This window comes from Fusarium venenatum, assembly GCF_020744135.1.
Source record: "Fusarium venenatum strain MPI-CAGE-CH-0201 chromosome Unknown EDB82scaffold_3, whole genome shotgun sequence".
In the NCBI taxonomy this organism is placed as follows: domain Eukaryota; kingdom Fungi; phylum Ascomycota; class Sordariomycetes; order Hypocreales; family Nectriaceae; genus Fusarium; species Fusarium venenatum.
The window spans coordinates 2,420,638-2,442,925 of NW_027072131.1; the positions used below are offsets into that span (position 1 = coordinate 2,420,638).

Sequence of the window (22,288 nt, forward strand, 5' to 3'; positions counted from 1 at the left end):
GCCTGTCCTCGACGGTTGGCAAATGCCTGATTCGCCTGATGAGGTGGTCCTGGCTGCTTTCATGGAGTTAAAGGGAAAGGTTAGATTAGAACTTGATGGTTTCACCCAACATTGCTCCTACTACCCCTCATAGGCCAGCCAGAAAGGTTCGGCAGAAGCAATGCTTAGATTAACAAAAAGTCCCATCCCTTGGATTCCATGACATCCCGCCAGTGGATGTGCAGCTGGGCCGCCTCAGTCGTCGATCCGGGTGTGCTAACACCCGCGAGACTGTCATTCTGAACCCACACCTCATGCAAGAGGGTGGAAACACGTCCCATGGTGCCGAATCGAGCAGAGTCGCCAAGCTGAGCAAGGCGATCCTCGAAGAAAGCTCGGAATGTGCTACCAGGGACGCTGGTGGAACCGCCAATGAGGTAGACCCAAGCAAGGTTGCGGTCAAATCCATTAGGTCCCGAGGGAATGTGCTGAAGCACGTTTGTAAGCTTCTCAACCAATCCCATGGTGGAAGGTTGTCGGGGGTTGAAGCCAGGGACCAGGCTGCAGAGGTATATGCGTGCAGCAATACGGAAGGCCATGGTCATGTTCTTGGAGAGCTGCTTAGGCGAAAGGCTGCCGTTGGCGTTGAAGGGCATTTTGGGACCTGCATCACCCATCTCAGTCAAGCTGATTTGCTCGCCGAGGGCAGATACGTGCTGGCAGAGGGTGAAGTCGTCCATGCCGTCCTTCTTGAGGGACTCGAGGCAGGCGATCTCAGAAATGAGATACATAACCCGGTCGTCACATCCCATAAGCTCACGCAGGCCAAGGCTGGGGTTGAATTGAGAAAGGTGCTTCTCGCGATAAGTGTGGGCAAATGTTGGTGATCGGCCCTTCATGGTAGCACCAAGGATGTCAATCCATGCAGAGAGAGACATGTTGAAGGGAGTTTGCATAGAAGCGCGGGTAGGATCAGTGACCATGCCATGAAGATCAAGCTTCTGCACCAGGCTGATAGCAGCTTGGAAGTGCTGGTGCCAAGGGATGTCCAGCAAACCATCATCATATCGGCCGACGACAGACTGGAAGAAAATGAGACCAAGAGTCGCCTCGAGAATCTGCTGGTGGTTCTCGTCTTTCTTGAGCGCCTCGCAAAGAGCCCAGATAGTGGCATAGCGGTGTCGCATAATGTCGTTGTCAAGGTCCTCGGTGGGGGAGTTGGTGTGCGACTTGAGGTGCTGGGCAGCAACGCTCAGGCAGCAGTGAAGGTAGGCACTATTGGATTGAAGAGCGGGAAGAACGAGGTCAGAGCCGACTGAGCAGTGCTGGTTGGACTCGAGGATAGGGAAGATTGTTGGCAGCACGAATTGGATAAAGTGGTCCAATAGGTTCTGGTCGTTCTCATCAAGCTCAAGCTGAATCTGCCTCGACTCTGTTGAGGGACCGTGTGAAAAGTCGAAGAAGTTACAGTTGAGGGTCTCTTCTGAAAGAGATTGCTTGCGCTCTTGGAAGACCTGCTCAGTCCACTCACCATCCAAAGGACCATGAGGGAGGACAGTGCCAGCAGGAGGAGGAGTGTGGTAAGTGCTGAAAGTGGAGATGTGAGATTCGCGAACTGTAGGGACGTCATTGACAAACATTTGTCGCTCTGTCTTGACATCGATCTCATATGGCGAATAGCTTCCGAACATGAACTCGGGGTGCATTGGCGCACCAAAGCCATACTCGTTACCGCTTGGGGGGCTGTTGAAGTTGAAAGCGCCCGGGAATTGTGAGTCGATGGAAGCAGATCTTGTGCGGTCGAGAGGATCTGTGAAGGTAGCTGATGTGGGAAGAGAGTGGGTGAGGCCAGGAGGAGAGCTGGTGACGGAGTTCTGGATGTTGTGGGATGACTTCTCAGAGAGTTTCTTGCGCTTGATGATCATCTTGATGTCCTCCTTGTGCTTCCTTCGCATATCATTGTTGCTCCACCACATGGGTCGCTTGTACTCGCATTGCAAGCCGAGATGCTTGCAGGCTGTGCACATGGGGGTTCCCTCGTCGCATTTCTTGCGCCGCAAACGGCAAGTATAGCAGCCTGTGTAAGTGAGATGTTAGCTCAAATCCTTTTTTTGTTTTTTCTTCTTCATTGTGATTAACATGTAGGTTAGTGAGCATACCTGTTCTTGAGCGACGGTGCATCTGAGTCTTTGTCTTTGGCTTGCCATTGCAGACTTTTGAGGCCGGCTTGGCTTTTGTTGACTGAGATACAGTCATGTTGACGGTGTTCTCGGAAGCTCGCGAGACGCTTTTGCGATGATCGGGGGGCAGCGTAGACATTTGTAGGCTGCGATGCTGGTCCGTAGAGTATTGGCGTGCTAGGGGACCAGGATGGGGTGTGTGATGTACAAGGGGGGAGTGGGACTGTGCAATCAGGGACCACTTGCGCACTGTACTTGACTCTGGTGTGGAGTCGATCGCTCGAAAGGCTGAGTAGACGAGAGGAGCAAAAATCCCAGAGCCAAGAGGTTGGGCGTTGAGAAACGTGACCAGGGGGATATCGAATCCGAGTTTGTATGCTCCGTTTCAACAAGTCGAGAATTAAATTAGCGTATGTCTTTTGGTATCGGTCAGGATCAGTATGGATCTCTGAGCGAAATTTGTGGGCAGTCGTGTAAGTGGCAGCCAGGCCGACTTGATCAAAGCACAACTGTGATTGTTCGTTTCGTCCGTTCGTTCGGAAATTGTCTAAAGATTGACTGGTTCAAAGCAAGTCCGGCTTGCTCTTCACTGGAGATTGTTTGCAACAACAAAGATGTAGGAGTAGAAGGTGGTTGAGGAGGGGCGGTAAGAGAGGAATGGAAAGGGGATCAAGAGAGCCTTTGGCGACACTTGGGATTTCTGAACACAACACGAAGAAGAAAGAGGGTTAAATTCTTGGGCGGCTGCTGGAGGGCTAAATCCTTATATTTTGGCCGCTTCTCTCGTGGCCCTTCACACGTCGATTCGATCATGACTTCCCATCGTCGTGTTGCTATTTTTGCATCATGCACAACGAGTCTGCCATGGCACCAAAAGACAGCGACTGCGCTTAGAGAAGCCAATGAGAAGAGTCGGTCAAAGATAGTGTCTCTGTGTCCATCAGATCTCCACTCTAGGAATAGATGTGCACAAGACGGCATAGGGCGAGCAGGGATCCTGCAGTCCAAAGTGGAAAGTCGCGCATGGTGTGCCCATCCAGTTGTCCATGGCCATGGCAAGCAGCCACTCTGCTTGCACCAAGAGCTCATCGAAGAGGGGGGTTGGATCCCATTACGATCTAGCTCCTCACGGGAGAACATGCGAGGCGGAGAGCTTTGACTTTCTGATTTGATTTGAGGCCATCCACTTGACCAAGACACTGACTAGAGGCAGATCATCCCCAGTTCAACTACCTACCATCCAATGTATCCATATCCGTAATTAGGTCGAAATCCCTTTTAGTATATTGGATTGTATCTTGAGTAGTTGGCCTTTCGCAACATGTATCCGAATCTTTGTAGATCCAGATTTCATGCAGCCGATCTGTGTCGTAGTCAGTATGGGCGGCTTCAACTGACCACTACCAATATTTGTTTCTAAACCAAGAAGCAGTAACACCCACCACGATGCTGATAAAGAAGCTCACCGGACTATCGCACATGCATATGCGCAGAGTACACCGGAGAGGGGAAATGTCAAAAGGTCGCACAAGGATTCGTCCACTAGCTCGCATCCTCTATCAAGGTCTGTAGCATGAACGGCCGAACGGGGCAGGGTCGTTCCATGCTCAACTGCCAGAGCTTGTACTGTGCTAGTCTGAAAAGTTTATTCGGTCGCATTTAAGATGGGTTCATTAAACAGTCGCAATTAGTGCAGCCATAGGCCGTTAAGCAAATTCACGACTTGCGAGTCACGGTTCACGCTTTGAGTCTTGGAACTCGAAGGTGATCCACGACGAGCTGGGATTTGTCGGACTCTAGGACATAACTGACATAGATTGGCAGTATTGAAATGCCTTATTGGGTGCCTAGATGATTTTTGACGAATAGAATGGCCAAAGAGGCGGTCAACAATGGGATTGGTCGGGCGGCAAAAGACCTCATGGGTGCAGTAAACCTGCAAGTGGCTGCCCGTAGCCGGGTCGAGAAGCCCCATATACAGCGTATCAAATTCCTCTCAACACAAAGTCTCCAGTTCCAAAGCATGCCGGTATGGTTAGGTAGGACATGTGTCGTGAATTAGGGACCAGGGGCCAGGTCGGTGACGTCTGGCAGCGCGGGGGTGATCGTGGGTCTCGAAAGATATTCCGTAATTTGAGGTCACGAGTGTTGAATGGGATCTTGCATTGCAGCTTTGAGCGATATAGGAACTGGTTCAGACGCGCATTGGCATGTCTTGATGGGTTCTCAGCTCGTCCCAAGATTTTTGACGGGGTTACCCTTGACTGAGACGAGTATTGTATCCTGATGAATAAGTCCGCACTAGAAAATCTCAAAAAGGAAAGAAAAAGGCGTTCAAAAATCATGTAGCGCATTTTGCAGTCGGTACTCAGAATCCTGCCGTGCGCCGTATTGCTGGCATGTACCCGACCCGAGCGGTACCCTCAACGATAATCCTTCAGTGGATATGACAAGGCATTGCCCATTGTCTATTATTGTACTTGTGCTGCTGTCGAGTTGAGCGCTGCATTGTAGGTACTGTACAGCGCAGTACTCGGACTCGGGGTCAAGAAAAACAGCGAAAGGACTTACAGCAAAAAATCGCTGATCTAGCACCCAAATCCCTCCCCTGCTTTTTCTTGACCCCCTAGCTCGTCTACTCGTCAGGGTACATACGAGTGTCTTCGGGTGGTTGAAAAGCTCTGCTGGCGCTAGGTCAGGTCGCATTAAATTCTGCTGTCACTTGGTGGGAAAAAAAAAAAAGGATCGGTCTGCTGAACTGGCCGAGCAAGGAGCCTTGTTAGCCATGTAACTGTTGTGTAGTGTCGTTGGAGAAAGAGCGTTTCTGGTCCGTGATTCGACAGACGAGGGTGACACGTTTGCATTAGTGCGTGATGGGACGGGACCAACCGATGAGAAACTCCTGCCGCGGAGCATGGGTTAGATTGTACTCTAATCCCGAATCATGTTAGCAGCCATGCGCCTGTACCCCGGCCTCAGATCTGGATTGGCCCTGAGCCGCAGTGAGCTTGACAGGGAGCATCTGTAGCTCGGACGAATCAAACGTCAGAAGACGATAATCTCTGCCTTCTTCTTCTAGGACCGTTCCAGGGGTTACCCTGTCCTGTCCTAGCGCAAGACCCTGGCCCTGACACTATCCTGGTTCTTCACAGTGATCAACAAAACACCGAGCCGAGCGGGGAAACTCGACAGCCTTGGGCTAGAGATGATGTGATAAGCGGACCATGACGGGCAATAACGGCCTACGTAGGTGCGGATACTCGCTTGCTTGTACAGGGTCTTCTTAATGCTTTGATCAAGTGTTGATCCTGAGAAAACGAAGCTGTTGAGGTGTCAACTATGTCATTGTTGGTTGTTGAGCGGTGATGGTAGTACAAGAGGTCCAATATCAATCTTATCTAGAGTTTGCTTACATTTGCGGAGGAGGCTGACACTGCAGAAACCAACAGTCAGATCATCAGCTTCTCTCTTCCAATTCCAGCTAGCTTTGATACTTTCACAGCCAACAACTACCAACCATCTCGAGTCTCTCCTACACCACCATTCGAGGATGAGTACATATGCAAGGCCATACAATTGAAGGTTGAGCCGGATCATCATTTGCGCATGACAAGGTACATTAGCCTATCTTGATAGTCGTCATGTCTCCTCCAACATTGAGCTATCTCAACTCACAACTGATCAACTTACACACGGTGCATTTCACAATAGTATTGTCCATAATTCTTGGTCTGATTGAGCTAGCCAAATCAAACACGGGCCATTTGAAAACTCTTGAGCCTCCGAGTTTAGCTAGCACTGATCCATTCTTCAGCATTTTATTCACAACGGGTAGCTCGTCTTGTGAGAACCACACTATCGTGTGTCAAGTTGAGTGAGGATAGCCAGTCCAGGTCCAGTTTAGGTCGAAGTCATGGATATATAGCTCCCCCGCCAATGCGAGTCATTGATATCGTCCCCGCTCGCTACTGTACAGTTTAAGCACTGCCGGTCAGTTCCGTTTGTTGGTTTCTGTCGTCTGTTCGTTCCGCAGTATCCCTGATCCTTGCTCCCTACTCTATGGTCCATTCTTTGATAAACCAACTTGAACTCAACTGAATCGACTCTTCGTCGGGCCCAGGTCCCGTCTGAGCCGGAGACTTTGGCCCTTCATTCCTATTTTAACATTTAGCCCCCTCGTCTTCTCTTTTCGGTTGTAGAATGTGGGCTAAATAGCGGCGCTTAATCATGTTAGCTCAACAGGTGTACCACCACCCGAGCGCTAGCAGATCCCATCACATCTTGTCACATCCTAATAGACTACCTTGTCTTTACTTTGACGTTTATTTTTAATTTAGCCCGCATTCCTTGCAGTATTCCGGCATAATTTGGCCATGATCATGATCATATGCGAACAAATTTTCCTCTGACTTGGGCTAATTATGGAACAATCTTTACGCACTAACGCCCAGTTCGCCTCACTACAATTTGTCTCCTGTTGTTCAGCTCCTCAACAACCCGGTTCTTGTTGACTTGAAGATCTGCCTCTTATTGCCTACCCTAATGCTTCCTGATCATCAATGTCTTGGGTTTTCTCCGGAGGTTCAGCCTTCCGTAAACTAAATGCTTTGCATGTCGATCAACTTCCCATTGTTCACGGACATTTTAACATTTTGATCAGCAACCAACGTGGTAATCACAACCTTCAATGTAACCGGATTGTGATACTTTGTGCAATCATCAAAACTCTATGTGTATTGGAATGGGTCCCAATTTCCCATGGTCCTGCATTGTTTTTTTCTACTTGACTCGATTGTCTGTCTACCCTGTTGACTTGGACCACAATTCGCGGCCGACCTCAAATGTCACAGTTCAGCCCTGGCTTGATATCACTCGACCCTCACCCACCACCACAACGCGATTCATCTCGATGTGACGGGGCGAAGGTTTTGTCCGGTCAAAAGTCTCATTATGTGTCTGTTCACATAGCAGTTCAGATAGTCTAGCCTTGTGTGGCTGAAGAAACTTTTGTCTTGTGCCCAAAATTGAGTTTGGTGCCTTGAATCTTCACTGTGTGTTGGTTGCTCCGACTTACACACCACTCCAAACGTTTGTGGGCCTTTCCGTAGCCGTTGAAGGGTCCGCGGATAGAACTTACTGTCCCTGGCGGCGGGCCGGTCCAAACTTTGACGGGAGTTAAACGCATATCCAGGATCATTAAAAATCTCGGTTCTGGCTGAACTTTATTGCATGATTGATGACCTGGACAAGAAAATCTCTACAAAGTCATGGCAACAAGAAGATGGACAAGTTACGAAAATGGCACGACCAGCGTAAGCCAAGTAAAAGTTAAAACCAATACAGCAGATCGAGGCTCCAGCTGACAAGGGCCCTTGTTCCTCCGTCAGGGAAAACGAGCCATTTCAGCATTCAGACGAAGAGGAGAAAAAAAGCTTCCGGACTGGCTGCCAAGACTCATCAGATAAGCCTGGTCAAAAAAGAAATATTGTACTACTTCGAGGTGGGGAGCATATGCAGACTTCCATGGCTTTGCTCACACTCACATCCCGATTTTGTCTATCAGCTTCCCCCGCCCGGGTTCCCTGTCATAGCTCCAAATACGGAATTTCGCTCGTTGAACATGGTTCCGCTGGTTAAATGTCTATTCGAAGCTCCAGAAGCTCACCCAAAATGCTACCTGTGATTTCGCCATCCACAGTGGTGAAGAAGGTCGCATTAGTCTAACATCATGTGAGATTGTGCAGAAGTGAGCTTTGGATGACAGATTGGTTGATCTGTGGGATTTGATTTGTGCCGAAACCGTTTATGAGCAGAAGTGGATAGACCAAGAGGGTGAGGAAAAGGCAGAGGGCTGGAGGGATTGGTGCAGACCGGGATTAGAAGGGCACATGCACACTGTGATGTGATGCCAGGGGGGGTTGCATGACAAAATGAGAACCGAGAGCTCAGATATGTCGTTTCGAGTCGACTGCCGTATTCGTCGCATGCTTTCTAGACTGCTCACTATGCAGAGTGTGCAGACGATGGCCGACACCTCGGCTTTGCTAATCGAAGTTGACAACTCGTACTATGGAAGTCGATCTCGTGTGTATTGACTAGGGACTCCGATAATGCCCAACTTGACTGCCTATCATTTTTCATCACCTGCATTTGATCCTCATCGTCAAGTTTCTCACTAAGCAGCTACCCGTCATGTACTGCCAGACAGCACTTTTGTCCGCAGGTGTGCCGTTTTTCATTCGGCTTCCAGCCTTCTGGTCGGCCGCTCTCTAAATTATGTCCATTCAACTAAATGCGGGGGAGCTGATAAAGGCAACTCCATACTGAGACACCACGATGGCTGTGTAAGACATTGTTGTGGTGTTTGGCTATTCGGATTCCTGAGTGAATGTCTCGAATCTCCAAGTTCACGACAGCTATCGTCGTCACCGGCATGGAATATGGCGTCGTGAAAGTGGGCAGAACAGTCGGTGAGTGTCGACAAAGACTCGTCTTGCCTCAAGAGACCACGGTCTGATCCTCAATACAAGGCATCCTCACTTGAAGGCTGGACGGGCATGCGAAGCAAAGCGGGAACGAAACTAGCCCGCACTGGCGTATGTAAGGATCTGAAGCCACTATTGCTTGATGCATGTGTGTTTGTTTCCCGAAGTCCGTCGGATCAAGCCTAGTAATTATCACTGTCGCATTCGACTAAGAAATTGGTAAAAAGAACAAGACTTCAACACTGGGTACTGACAAGGGCAACAGCAAGGGTTGAGTGACAGATGAGAGCGCACAGACAAAGAATCCTTACCGTCAAGCTTAGAGGAGGATCGGTTATAGCCCCGCAAAATTACGATTGACGGACGCGAGGCCAATCGATGTCGTTATGTGAGATAATCAAAGGCTATTGGGTCTCAGAAGAAATTATCCATCATGAGCTCTGGATACTAGGGCGACATCTGGATGGCATCATGACTAGAGTCATGTTGTCGTCAATTAGGCGAAGAAATTCAAGACATTGAATGCTTGCAAGTTAATTACCAGGTAAGAGAAAACCATAACTCCAGAGTCTCGATCACACGTCAGCAAACCCAGGCCATGTTCTGTACCCATGCAGGTGAAGCTGCCAGTAGCTGAGAATTGATGCTGTAGAGTAATAATTCTGGCAGGATTACCCTACAGTAAGAATTCTAATTTAAAAAAATGGAAGCTGAGTTGTAAGATGGCTTGTCGTACTTGCCAAACCTACGCCTCATGGCTTCATATTCAAAGGGCAGGTACTAACTTAGTGGTACCACTGCCTTAATGCTGTCACTGTGCGACATTGTTTAGAAGGCACGATTCAGAACTCGTGCAATTGTAAAGACTGCAAGTTGTGCTACATGAGGAATCGTAATTTTCGACCCTGCAACATCAGATCTTCCATTGTCCAATATGGAAATGCAGTGAATCAATGTCGTGTCACATTGCATCTCAGCCCAGGCACAGAAACACACATTTTGCTTATTTTGGGTGTCATTGCTCATCAGTTCATCACAATCGCCGAAGCGACACATCCGTGGTAGAGCTATCAAGTGCACATTGCTCTTCTCGGACATGAAGTTGACCTGAGAATCTCGATTACCAACCAACCGCATCTAAAAGCTACTCACCCTCGGCCGACTGAGCCGTTTATTATCTCCTCAAATCCACGCAAGGATATGGCGCATTACAACATTTACAATGCGTATAATCCTAGATTTCACCGATTCAGCTGATGAATTGGGGCTGTTTGCTAATTGACAAGATATCCTTGACGGGCAAACCACACCAGGCTAATATTTTCACAATGTGACCAAGAATTTTATATTTCAAACCCCAGTACTCTGTATACTGTACACCACAACACCCCACGTCTTAGTCTTGTTCTGCAAAGTCATAAAGTTCGACAGGGAATATAGCACAGTATCAGTCAATTGTCACCGCTCTCCCCGAAATGTTGCTGTGATAGCTTGCGATTTGTACATGAGGCAAATCGACTTGTTCATGTGAACACGACTGACCCCAGTCGCTTGAGTCACACGAGGTTCAAGACAAGAGATTTAAACTTGACCGCCAGTATGAGCAATTCTCATAGTGCCATTGAAGAGGCAAAATTCCAGTCTGGGGTCAGCGAAATATAGTCGAATTGTGGATGAGGCGAAACAAGACGAGTCTGGAGCCAACCAAGCGATGCCGCCCAGATCCGCCTGACTTGGACCGCGCAAAGATCGTGGCGCATATGAATGTTGGAAGCAAGCAAACAAACCAAGAAGATAAACGGTCCGTCCCACTAGCCTGCCCGTGCGTCTCTTGTCTCCTCATTTGTGAGCAAAGGCAATATCGGCCATTATAATTGGTTCTCGAGTGACATAAGGCCAAGATTGGCGTCCGTCTTCACACTACCTGAAGAGGAAATCGGAGTTACGAGAAGGTGGTGGGCCGACTAGATATCGGACAGGGACTTTTACAGGGACACCTACAGCCTCTGAAGCGAAAGGGCCTCACAGCGTGGTGGGCCCATAACCTCGAGGATCTAGGGACCCTTTGAAGGCCTCTTCTAGCCACCAATGGAGCACAAGCCGTCAAATACATACATACTACGAAGGACGCTTAGGCACTTCATGGGGAAAACATACGATCGACTAGTCCTCGCGGCGTGTCGGCGGTTCTCGCAATATCGAGCCTAGTTCGGGAAGCTAGATGCCCGAAGAACGATGTCCACTGATGTCAATTGAGGTTCTTCCAACAGACTCGCGCTCCAATGTTGAAACTGTCGATTGGGCACGAACAGTGGCCGAGGCTGGAACATGGGGCTGAGATGGACCTTGAACAACAGATTGCAATTCAAAGAGGCTTGAGGGCTAATGCGCTTCGTGTGAGTCAAAATGAACACATTGTACTATTACCGAATGTAACGGTTTGGTCCCACAACCAAAAAGCCGTAGTGGTAATGGGTTGGGTACTTCCAGCCTCCAGGATAAGTGCAAGATTTACGACCGTTGAAAAGTTTGTTCCTGATGGAAAAGAGAGAGAAGAGTGAACTTTCTAGGGTCGGAAAAATATGCGCCATTACAAGGACGTACAAGCTTCCACCTTCACCCGCATTTGCAACCTTCCATCACTCAAATCACATGGCTAGCTTCATGTTCAGGAACGCAAGAGTGTTACGTTTCACAACGGCTCACAGTACGCAGGGGAAGGACACGATACGTTGAACAAGATTTTAAATGATGCCTGAATTGTCCACGTCGTCGACGACAACGATGCCAACGACTTACAACCCGATACATTGTAATATATGAGTATTAAGGCATATGCATACGAGCACTCCATACAGTGTATCGTATTTGTCCCATGCCAGTTCTCATCGACTCGAGAGAGTTTCGCATGCAGATGATGGGGCCTGCCTCCCGCTTCTATGCCGAAGCAACATGGTCCGTGAGGAGCTTGCCATTGCAGAAAGAAAGCTGCTGTAATACTTGGTAGAGTACGGATGCGCTGAGAACCTGCACAAAGCGAAGTGAGGGAAGACAAAATCGCAATTGGGGAATGTGATTAAGGAAGAAAACATATTCATCACATCCATTATGAGGGTTGCTCGGGGCATCCATCACCAAATTGGTTTCAACCCTTGAATCGGGACTGTGATGAATGATATAGGATGAGATATTGACCTCAACACAGCCTGAGAGTGGTACGTTGACTCGTTGCTCAACCTCCCTTAACAGTACTGTACATACTCTACGCAAGGTGAGCGAGCAGTCCAGGTTCCCGGCGCTTAGACGCCCGTTAGGGCCGCTACTGTATTTGTCCAAGGTGTGGCACTAATGGATCTCCAGCTCTGGAGCTTGTGTGCTCGCCGAGTCAAGTCTAACGCCTCATGAACCAGGGTCGCAACGTGCGCCAGCTCGAGCCAATCGACGAGCTCAGGCTGTTTTAAGGCATAGTGCCCCACGCTCTTCTGTCTAGGACCAGGGGTGGTCTTCTTTTATCTAGCATCGTCATTAAGCGTCCAGTCCAGCAAAGACACTGCTTCACTAACATCCTCTGGACCCCAGGCCCCGGACACTTTCTGATTCGTGAATCAGAGGCACGAAACGTGACTGGGCGTGCATTTTATACGCAAGATGTAAACGCAGCCACTACCTGTACCTAGATCGGAGGCCCAATTGGTATCGCCAGCTTGACGCCGCGCGCGCACACCCCAAGTCCATCAATGGTGGTCGTTTCTCGTTTCTCTCCACTATCTGAATCAAATGTCCATGCATATCCCTCAGTGAGAGGGGCTTCCTGTTGCCCAGCCTCCATTCTTTACTAATACCGGTATTTCAGATCGCTTCCAAGTGAAATCCATCCGGTCAAACGTGATCTACATGCTGTTTGATGGACATTGTCTTGCCATTGGTACAGGATGCTGTTTGCCTTTCGCTTCTGCGTCCCGTGCCGGTGTGATGAAGCCGCAGCACCCTGTCTTCATCCTAGCCTCTTTGCTCACACCCTCCTCTTCTACTCCCGTCTCTTCTGCTACCGCTGGACAAGCAAGGGTGCAAGGGTCTAGGGACTAGGGACTAGGGACTGGGTTCCAGTGTACCAAGGGCCTAAAGATATGGCCGCACACTCTGCATTTAGCACTTGCTCAAGTCTATTCTTGTCTCCATCCCCTCCGTGACCGCCATCCTCATGCTGGTTCCCTCAGTCACCAGTGTTGAGCTATAGTGCATACATAACATCCCGTAACCGCCCGCTCGCACGCTCCCCTGGTCCCCTCCTCCCAAGTTTTGCGACTATTGTATTATCTCCTCGACATCACGAGGTCTATGTTTTCTTTATTTGTTTCTATTTGTTTCAAGGCGTGTTCTCGATCGTGCTCAGGCACTGAGTTCTAAAGAAGCAAGTGCCGGCAACGGCCAAACTAAGCAATCACCAGCTGGTATAACCAATCTCACCATCAATATTTGGTGCCTGGAAGCATCAATATCTTGACACCACTATACAAAAACTACAAAATGGTAGGAAAGAAAGCCTTGAGGGTAAATATCGACCCAATCGCTGATATGCTGTATTAGGAGTACTCATCTTTCCGAGGCGGAGACCGCTTGACATATTCGCAAATGCGACAACAGCCTCTTCCCCGTGACACATTCTTCAGTCTCAAGAACGACTCGCAATTATTGGAGCGCCCAATTTCGGTAGCAACCGAATTTGTGGACACGGACTGGGAGGAAGAAGATGAGATCATTAGCGATGAAGAAGATAACTCTCCTCGCATAAGTTTGCAATCGGTATGTATCTTGTACTTGTTACTGAATCAAGGCTTGGGAGACACTGACAACCGACTCTCTTCAGGCCGGACAACCTAGTTTCACAACGGTTTCCTCCTACGATGAGATCCCAACACCAAGGTCGAGTAGAAGTCAAGAGGTTCCAGTGGAATACTCCCCGAAGCAAGTTGAAGGTCCTCGAGGACCTCACCTGTTCCGAAACTCAACTGACCACTACTCGTCCACCGAAGAGGACATTATTCTGACACTGTCGCCTATTACTCCCAAGGGACCTCGAAACATTACCGAATTTCTTATGTCATCTCAGCCACCACCTCAACCCCGTGCCAGTCCCTTCCAATACACTGATGCCGAACTTAACACGACAACTCTTGCATCATGGACTACTGAAATGGTTGCGCAGGCTATGCTCAATGCTGGCATTGAGCTGTCCGTGGCTGACCGGTTTATGGAGAATGACATCAGCGGTGCGATCTTAATCACACTGAAGTTCGAGGATCTCAAGGAGCTTAGCATCCAATCGTTTGGTATCAGGACTAAAGTTTGGCATCAGATTCAAGCCTTGAGGGATAGCCGACCTGCACCCCCTCGACCGGAAACACCAATTGAGGATGTCCCAAGTAGGGACGTGGTGCGGGAGACACGAAGAGTCGAAGATAACGGGCTAAGACGGCGTCAGAGCAGCAGGCGAAAGAACCGAACAAAAACAAACGGTGATGATATCACTCCTATGGAGTCAGTTTCCATTATTGGCATCGAACAAGTCATTCCCAAGCCTCACAACTGCTCAAAGGGAGAGAACTGCTCCAAGTACAGAAAACAGCAGCAACTTATCCGAGCGTTCAAGAAGGAGTATCCCCATGTCGACATCAATGCTACCGGCACCGTTATGATTGGTGATGCTGGAAACCCACGGACAGCTAAAGCACTGGACCCCAACAAGATCCGCCCCATCTCAGATGCTGAACCTTCTGTCGTCGCATCCTCCGATGTTATGGGCCCTGGTATGCCTCCTATTCAGTATCTTTATGAAGCGTCTCTTCGTGGAGTTCAGGCACAAGATCCTCAAGACAACGTCAGGCAATTCCTCAACTTTCAGCACCAGCACGGGGGAGAGTGTAGCGAGGAAGTCCCTCCCACACCCCCGTTTGCTGGAATTCCAACTGCTCAGGCCCAGCTTCCTCACCAAGGTCTGCGCCGCCTTCCCAAGCTCTCCATCCCTGGCAAGGCACCACTACCACCTTCGCGACTTGGTGCCTCGTCTGTTCCACCTCCTCCCCAGAAGAACCAGTCTCAGAACCAGTCATATGTACAACGTCAGCAGCAGCAGCAGCAGCAGCATTACCACCAACAACAGCAACCTACTTTTGCCCCTTATCAGATGGAAAGGACCAGCCCTCGGTCCCCTGACTTGGAGATGACACCTAGGAACAACTTTCGACATGGTACACCTTTCTCAGAGCTTGATGTCCCTGTTACAGCTGTACCCATTGGTCCTGTTGCTCGAGACTTCTCACAGTCTGTTCCTCCTGACATGAACTACCGCACTTCTCCCACCAACAACGTTTCCCCTCCCCGCTGTCAGTCTCGTACTTCAGCCCGTCGCCCATCTTTCCCTGTGATGCCCGCTCTGGAGGAAAACAGGCCCATTAACACGACCAGACCTTCTCATGGATCGTCATCACCCAAGTCACCACGAGGCTCGCGAGCACAGCAGCCCCTTCAGCCGCCTCCTCGGGACAACCTCCCCTTCTCTCGCGGTCAGCTTAACGGCTCTGAGAAATTATTAGCACCATCTATCACACCTCTCGGTGCTAAGGGCAAGTATCCCTCTGCCGACCCTGCCAATGGCATCAGCCACCAAGGCCCCATGAAAAAGCGTAAGACCAAGATGCTGCGACATGAGTGGCAGGACGGTTACTTTACTCTGAAGGGTACTCGTCTCAACATGCACAAGGACTCTGAGGAGTTGGATCGCACTCTCGAATATGTTGATATTGATGACTACGCCATCGCTTGCTCAAGCGTGGCTTCTTCTTCCAAGCTTAGCGCCGCTTTCAAGACAATGCACCTTTCTCGTGGTAGTCACAGCCGCGAGAAGAGTGATCCAGTAGGCGCCTTCGCTTTCCAACTCATTCCTCAAGACAAGAACACTGCGCGCCTTCGCAAGCGCGAGAGCCACCTCCAGCCCGCTGGCACAATTCCCGTCGAGGGAGTAAATGGCACGGGCAAGACACACCACTTTGCCGTCAAGAACCGTGATGACCGTATTGACTGGATGCGTGAGCTCATGCTTGCAAAGGCTTTGAGGCAGAAGGGTGAGGGCTTCGAGATCAGTGTCAATGGCAACATGATCTAAGCCGTCTTCTACAACTTTCCTTTTATTATCTATGAAAACTCTCCTCTGCATTGCCCTTCTTTCGACCTGATCGCATTGTTCAGATGTCATTATCTCTAGATCATTGCAGATTAGGCTGTTTGTTTTTATCATTTGTGCTGGTGTTTTGTGTGCTTTTTATATGTCAGAACGTACAACCACTTATGCGGATATTGCCGCGGCTCTCTCGCGGGATGCTTACACAGCGGATACATGTTAGCTCAAAACGAGCAATGGTTCTTTATGGTTTATGAGTGTTTGGGGATTTGCATATGACGTTTTCTTGGGTTGGCTACAACCTGGTTATGATCTACCTACTTTATACCACTCGCACACGAACGACTCTAGAAAACGCAACACAGCACAACCCAATTCCTTCAAAGGTTTATGATCGACGACATGGATACCATTTGGCGCTATTTGACTTTTTACTTCATATAGGTGGCTCAGGCTAGCTTCTTAGGATAGGAAAACAAAATGAAATGATGAATTTATATAAAAACATGTCTGAAAACCTACTGTGATGTGTGATTAGTGCTATATCTATGCGAGTACTCGACCACCAACGACAGGCATGTAGCCTTTTGTTATTTGTAGCCTTGCCTACTTCCAACAGATCATGTGATGCAGATATATTTAACATGATAATGACCTCGAACATTATAGTGCAAATAGGGAGAAGAGAAGTAGAAACTTTCCATATCTATATGCATGAGATTGCGTGATATGATGATTGCACCAAGACTGTAGAGCACCATCGTCATGATTTAATCATGATTTGATATATTCATCAATGCCTTATGAGATATTAACGGGTGAACAAGAGTATCAGCTCCCTGTATGCAGCCTTGATAGACGTTAAACAATGTGCACAATGTTGAGTGTCAAGAACCATCTCACTCCAGTCACTAAATACCGCGATATAATATGTTTTCACCACTCAAACTGTCACATACGACCACAGCTCGTGGAGAATACGGGGTCCCGTCCGCTCCCCCATCGTCAAGCCACGAAGCGCCAGATTAGTAGTTGGGTCGGTGACGACCAGCGAATACCTGGTGTTGTATGTCTTTTCCTTTTGATGTTTTCCCTTTTTGCTTTGTGCTAATGGTTGGTCTTCTGAGCCTATATATACATGTTGTAGTGCTATCATGTCTCGTTGTCCTTCACTCACTCCTGCATAGACATTACTGACATCAAATGGTACATTTTCCCCCACCTGTATATGCAGAGTACAATATCTTACAAAACTCGCTCGTCCTCCGCCTCTTTGTATCTATCTCAATGCCGTAACATCGTTTCCCTAGCTGTACAACCCGTCTACACAAGTCATGATATAACATTTCCCAACCCTTAAACCGACTTGAAGTCAGGTCGTAGCACTCCTGACTTTTGAGCGACCTTCTCCCAGTCAATAAGCTCCCACCAAGACTCTGCATATGCAACCTTTCCACCCTGACCGCCGGCACCGACACCCCAGTCTAGCAACCAGGCGTGCTCCCAGGTGTTTAGGCACAGAAGGGGCTCAAGCTCAATACCTCCTGGGGGGAGATCGCCAGATCGCTTATTAGCGCCGTAGGCCTGGTTGTTGATGAAGTTGCGAGCGGAACCATCCTTGCCCAAGGTGTTCATGTCGGTACTTTGGGCACGCCAGTGAGCGCCGGGGTAGGGAGAACCGGCGAGGTAGGTGGGCAGAAGACGGTAGTCGCCAGGGCCAGCCTTGACAAGCCAGAGGAAACCGGGACCAAACATGGCGGAGGCTGTGATGACAAATTCTCGACGGAGGGTCTCGATGGAAGAGAACGAAGCCTCGAGTTCGTTGCGGAGAGCATCGGGCATGGGGGTGCCGGTCGGGGAGATACCCTGGAAGAAGAAGTGGTTGTTGTGCGCCATGGAGGCATAGTTGAAGATGGGGGCCTGGTTGGGCTCTCGAGCTGTCATGAGAGCAATGGTCTTTGTGTCCTTATCCTCGAGCTCGGTGCCTGGACGGGTGTATTGTTAGTAAGTGTAGTATCTGTGGGCTGATATAGAACTGAATGTGTATGAGAAGCATTGAGTTTGTTCAATGCTCTCTCACATCATCAATGCCACACGTACCAACAGTCAAAGCATTCAACTTCTCCACCATGAGGTTCATGTACTGGGTCCAGGCGAGAGAGAAACCTCCAGGGCTCATAAGGTTGGGAACACCCTCGGAATAATTGTGTGGCAGCTCGGGAACATGATGGATCGAACGGCGGGTATTGACCATGGGTCGCATGCCAAGGCCAAAGGCCAGACGAGGAACCCTTAGTCTCGGACGAAGCATTGTCTCTGATAGGAAGGGCGACGGTGTTGGGCGGGAGGGAAAGCTGTCGTCAATTGAGCCGTCGTCGTCGTCGAGTTCGGATTGGACTTTTTTGGTGTTTAGCGGGCTCTCGTTCTGATAGGCCTTGCCTGAGGATTCTGCGCGGAGCTAAGTTTAGCCGAGAGAGTATGCACAGCCATAGTGATCTGGATGCATGTGGCTGTGCGTAATTGTAACTTGCAGTTCCTTTTCAACTCGTCTCGGTTCGAGCTGGGGAAAAGACACGCTAAGTGGAGTGGCTGAGTTGAAGAACTTGAGGGTCTAGGTCAAATTTAGGCCTAGGTTCGGTCTAGACTCAAAACGAAGTGAGATTCAATGTCGATGACCCGGCATAGGTAGACATGGCTGCAGCGGGACAGGTAAGGTACAACGCAGTTAGTGCAGTACGTAACTCAGCACCTAACGCAATGTTCATGATCACAAGTGCCTCTTTTTGACTTTCTCCTCTTTCTTCTTCTTGTTCTTGTTCGCCTTGCTTTGATTCGATCACGTAAAAAAGGGCATTCCAAGTTTCATTTCATAACACATTTTGTCAGAGTTTTGTTCGCCAAGCTCATACTTTCGCCTCTCCTTCTCCGCCCCCGTTGGACCCTTTTCGGTCGGCCTGAAACATCACCACTCTCTCTCTCTGTCTCTCTCTCCTGTCTCTCTGTCTTCCTTTCGTCTGAGACAAGCGACATCATACCCAATTAAAAGGATAAATCAGAAATTTCCATATGCAGCCTCCCTCCGACCTCGAAGTTATACCCGTCGCTGTCGATGATGCATCTTCGTTAATATCTGCTTCTTCAACTGTCGTTATCGAAATGGCTACTTCAATCATTGCCTCGGCCACCTCCACTGCCACTTCTACAGCCGCGTCGGCTACATTTATCTCGTCCGCTCCTCCAAAACCCTATGGCGAAGATGGCTCCGGCGGAGAATGTTCATTATTGGGTTCCTTTGCACTCGTCGTACAAGGCGCACTCGGCGCTTTGGCGTTGCTCTCTCTCGTATACAAACGGTGGAGAGAGCGTCCTCAGCGACCTCTAAAGATCTGGTTCTTTGATGTCTCCAAGCAGGTCTTTGGTTCTGTGCTTGTGCACATCGCCAATATCTTCATGTCCATGTTGACAAGCGGCCGCTTTTCGGTTCAGGTCGACCCGTCAGCAGCAACAGTTACTACGCGTTCCGATGACGACGACTACGCTCCCAACCCGTGCTCTTTCTACCTCCTCAATCTCGCTATCGATGTAAGTGCCATTTGTGCTGTTATCTCTGCTCTCCCAAATACTGACACCAACACAGACCACCCTCGGTATCCCCATCCTTATCATTCTTCTCAAGGTTCTGACCGGTCTCGTCCGCTACACGCCCGTCGGCCAACCCCCCGAGTCTGTCCAGTCTGGAAACTATGGCAGCCCGCCCAATGCTGTATGGTGGCTGAAACAATCCGTCATCTACTTCTGCGGTCTATTTGGCATGAAGGTCTGCGTTCTCATCATCTTTATCATGATGCCCTGGATCTCCAAGGCCGGTGACTGGGCCCTTGGCTGGACAGAAGGCAACGAGAAGCTCCAGATCGCATTCGTCATGATGATCTTCCCTCTCATCATGAACGCCTTACAGTATTACATTATCGACTCGTTCATTAAACTTAAGGACACCGACTACGAAAACGTCAACAGCAACGAATCTGACGATGAGGGTCGACGCAGGAGATATGATGACAGCGAGGATGAGACAGCGCGCGCTAGACTGGTCGATTCAGAGCACGAGACAGATACCGAGTCGGATAATGAGGTCGATAAGCCTACCGCGCGTTCTGGGAACCCTTCTCGCCAACCCGACACCAGAGATTCTGGGGAATACGACCCTGAGCGCGATGGTGACGATCGGACGATCATAGGAAGTAGCTCGAGTGGCCGGGGCCCGAAGGACAAGGTACCCACCGAGTTGTATCCCAAGGAATAGCGGGCAGACGGGCTATCCCGCAACAGCGTTTCTTTTCTTTTTGTTAGATTTTCCTTATTCGGCGGTATCGGTGTTTTTCGAGCGATTTGTCTTGGTCTCAAGTTATGAAATTCTCTCACTATTGGATGGTGCACTATGTATTTGCACTCTTCATGCTTGGGTTTCTTATAGCGTACAGTGGAAGAAGGCAGGCTTAGAACGTAAATAGTGGTAGGGCGTTACAAGATGGGTTCATATTTCGGTATTAGAAGCGACTACATACAATCTCATTTTCAATACAGTCTCGATTTGGGTTCATACTTTCTTGCAAAAATGGTGCAATTCCGTCAATCATTGCTAAACTTTAGAATACTTCACATCAACACAAAAATAGGCAAGATGTAGGTCACAAATTCTGAAAAACTGTACATGCTATCTATCCTCAAGTCATGCCGTCTTGATGCGTGGGACCGAGGAGTGAACGGATGCCAACCACGTTAGTCGTATCAAACTCAACGTCAATTCATCTTATAGCTAACAGCGAGATCTATGCTTAAATTGCTCGTAGGCATCTCGTCAAATGGCGAGAATAAGAAGTGCATCATTGGGTTTTCCAACCGAAACCCTACAGAGTATCCAGACCCGTATCCTAATGAGTGCCATATAGTCCAACCGTAAACGCCTATGCATAGAAAATCAAGTCAAAACCAAATCCAAAATTCAAAAAACCAACTCTGTATCCGGAAAATGCCGAGACAAGTAGAGGCCAAACTGAACGCCTGTGCTTTCCTTCAGTCCATAATCTATTTTATGGTTGGTATGGCTTGAAACCTGGGTAAGGCTGCTGAGGCTCGTAGCTGACGGGTGACTGAGACTCAAGCAATTGTTGCCGTTGGGGCACGGGCCGAGGACCGTAATTACCCTCCGGACCTGGTGTTGGTGTTTGGTAGTTGTTCATAGGAGCAGGCGATTGACGGGGTGGTTGAGCATAGCCAAAATCATTCTGGGGGCCAGGCGAATGGCGGACAGGTGCATTGTAGCCATAATCGTCAGGGATAGCTGGAGAGCGGCGTGGAGGAAGATTTCCGTACGAGCCAAATTCATCCTGATGCATTGAAAGTCGCTGAGCAGGGCGGGGTGAAGGGCTTGCTCGGTATCCTCCATAGTTTGCTGCGGAATCCTGAGGTGAGGCACCTTGACCGTAGTTGTGCGTTTGACCATGCCCTTGCATCTGGCCAAAGCCCGGAACTTGTTCAAATCCTTGGTCGTGGCCGTAGCTTTGGTTACCATAAGGATTCTGATTTAAGGCTGGAGAGCGACGCTCATGCGGCATGGGAGCGATAGCAGCAGGAGCATAGACTTGATTAGGCGGGGGAGGTTGATAGCCGTAACCTTGCTGGTCGAGGGGCGAGTAAGGATCAGTAGCTTGTCCAGAGCCCAGGTAGCCACTGGAGTTGCCTTGAGGTTGACTGTACGGAGTTCCCGCCATACTATGTTGACTAGGAGGTGGTTTAGAGAACGTATCCAACTCAACAGCCTCGGTATAGACTTGGACCTTCTTGCCCTCGGAGCTGGGCATTTCGGGTAAGGCGTCATCATCCTTCTTACTGATTTCGTATTCAGCATATTGAGGTGGCTCGTTTCGAATAGGTTTAGAAACCCCATACTCAGGTACCGAGGGATTCATTGGGGGTTCAGTTCGGTATCCATGGTGTTGAGGCTGAGGAGGGTAAGGGTCGTCAAGGTGCTTCGTGTGACTGCCAGGAGGATCACAAGCACCGCAGCAGTTACCGCAACACTTCATGCACTGGCAGCAGCTACAGCAGCACGAGAGCCCACAGCAGCAGCAGCGAATGATGCACCAGAGAATACTAAAGATAATGAGACCTCCGAGGATCATAACACCAATCACCGGCCACCTAGAAGATTGTTAGTGAAAGAAGTATAGGACTAACAGAGGATATACACACTTGCACCACACTACACTCATACAATTGTCCCAACTAGAGATGGCAGTTGCAAAATCGTCGGAAGCTTGTGAAACATTGTCGGTCGTTTGTGCGGCATCAGCGAGCATATCTCGTCGTGTAAGGTCAGAGACAATAGTTCTGACGAATTTGTCCTTGACGATTTCCCAAGCGCTGCCTCGAAGGCTTCGCGCCATAGCCTCATCAATGGAGGGCAT

General features: G+C 49.3%; 5 protein-coding genes across 5 annotated transcripts; 2 read left to right on the plus strand and 3 right to left on the minus strand.

Moving 5' to 3' along the window:
• Positions 1-36: 36 nt before the first annotated feature.
• On the minus strand, positions 37-2,434 carry EDB82DRAFT_226310 (fungal-specific transcription factor domain-containing protein). Its single transcript, XM_025727029.2, has 2 exons — positions 2,139-2,434; positions 37-2,056 (listed from the first exon to the last, which is right to left on the minus strand). Exons 1-2 carry the CDS (start codon positions 2,296-2,298, stop codon positions 165-167), a joined length of 2,052 nt encoding a protein of 683 aa, XP_025581537.1. The 5' UTR covers positions 2,299-2,434; the 3' UTR covers positions 37-164.
• Positions 2,435-12,847: 10,413 nt separating this feature from the next.
• Positions 12,848-16,041, plus strand: EDB82DRAFT_226403 (uncharacterized protein). The gene is made up of 3 exons (XM_025727031.2): positions 12,848-13,174; positions 13,232-13,447; positions 13,512-16,041. The coding sequence occupies exons 1-3, from the start codon at positions 13,172-13,174 to the stop codon at positions 15,804-15,806; spliced, it is 2,514 nt and encodes an 837-aa protein (XP_025581539.1). The 5' UTR covers positions 12,848-13,171; the 3' UTR covers positions 15,807-16,041.
• A 752-nt stretch (positions 16,042-16,793) lies between these two features.
• Positions 16,794-18,563, minus strand: EDB82DRAFT_505039 (mitochondrial 37S ribosomal protein mS42). Its single transcript, XM_025727034.2, has 2 exons — positions 17,922-18,563; positions 16,794-17,806 (listed from the first exon to the last, which is right to left on the minus strand). The coding sequence occupies exons 1-2, from the start codon at positions 18,130-18,132 to the stop codon at positions 17,178-17,180; spliced, it is 840 nt and encodes a 279-aa protein (XP_025581541.1). The 5' UTR covers positions 18,133-18,563; the 3' UTR covers positions 16,794-17,177.
• Positions 18,564-20,426, plus strand: EDB82DRAFT_505042 (vacuolar membrane protein-domain-containing protein). Its single transcript, XM_025727035.2, has 2 exons — positions 18,564-19,403; positions 19,459-20,426. Exons 1-2 carry the CDS (start codon positions 18,888-18,890, stop codon positions 20,122-20,124), a joined length of 1,182 nt encoding a protein of 393 aa, XP_025581542.1. The 5' UTR covers positions 18,564-18,887; the 3' UTR covers positions 20,125-20,426.
• A 485-nt stretch (positions 20,427-20,911) lies between these two features.
• EDB82DRAFT_526602 (uncharacterized protein) lies at positions 20,912-22,288 on the minus strand (the record flags this gene model as incomplete). Its single annotated transcript, XM_025727036.1, has 2 exons — positions 20,912-22,022; positions 22,074-22,288. 2 exons carry the CDS (start codon positions 22,286-22,288, stop codon positions 20,912-20,914), a joined length of 1,326 nt encoding a protein of 441 aa, XP_025581543.1.

Bases quoted from the DNA above. Each gene is read 5' to 3' on its own strand.
- EDB82DRAFT_505039 (XM_025727034.2), bottom strand. From the start codon at position 18,132: ATGCTTCGTCCGAGACTAAGGGTTCCTCGTCTGGCCTTTGGCCTTGGC. The intron at 17,807-17,921 runs GTACGTGTGGCA...ACACCCGTCCAG, and splicing joins GTTGAATGCTTTGACTGTTG to GCACCGAGCTCGAGGATAAG.
- EDB82DRAFT_505042 (XM_025727035.2), top strand. From the start codon at position 18,888: ATGCAGCCTCCCTCCGACCTCGAAGTTATACCCGTCGCTGTCGATGAT. The intron at 19,404-19,458 runs GTAAGTGCCATT...ACACCAACACAG, and splicing joins TCCTCAATCTCGCTATCGAT to ACCACCCTCGGTATCCCCAT.
- EDB82DRAFT_226310 (XM_025727029.2), bottom strand. From the start codon at position 2,298: ATGTCTACGCTGCCCCCCGATCATCGCAAAAGCGTCTCGCGAGCTTCC. The intron at 2,057-2,138 runs GTATGCTCACTA...TCACTTACACAG, and splicing joins GCACCGTCGCTCAAGAACAG to GCTGCTATACTTGCCGTTTG.
- EDB82DRAFT_226403 (XM_025727031.2), top strand. The intron at 13,448-13,511 runs GTATGTATCTTG...GACTCTCTTCAG, and splicing joins CTCGCATAAGTTTGCAATCG to GCCGGACAACCTAGTTTCAC.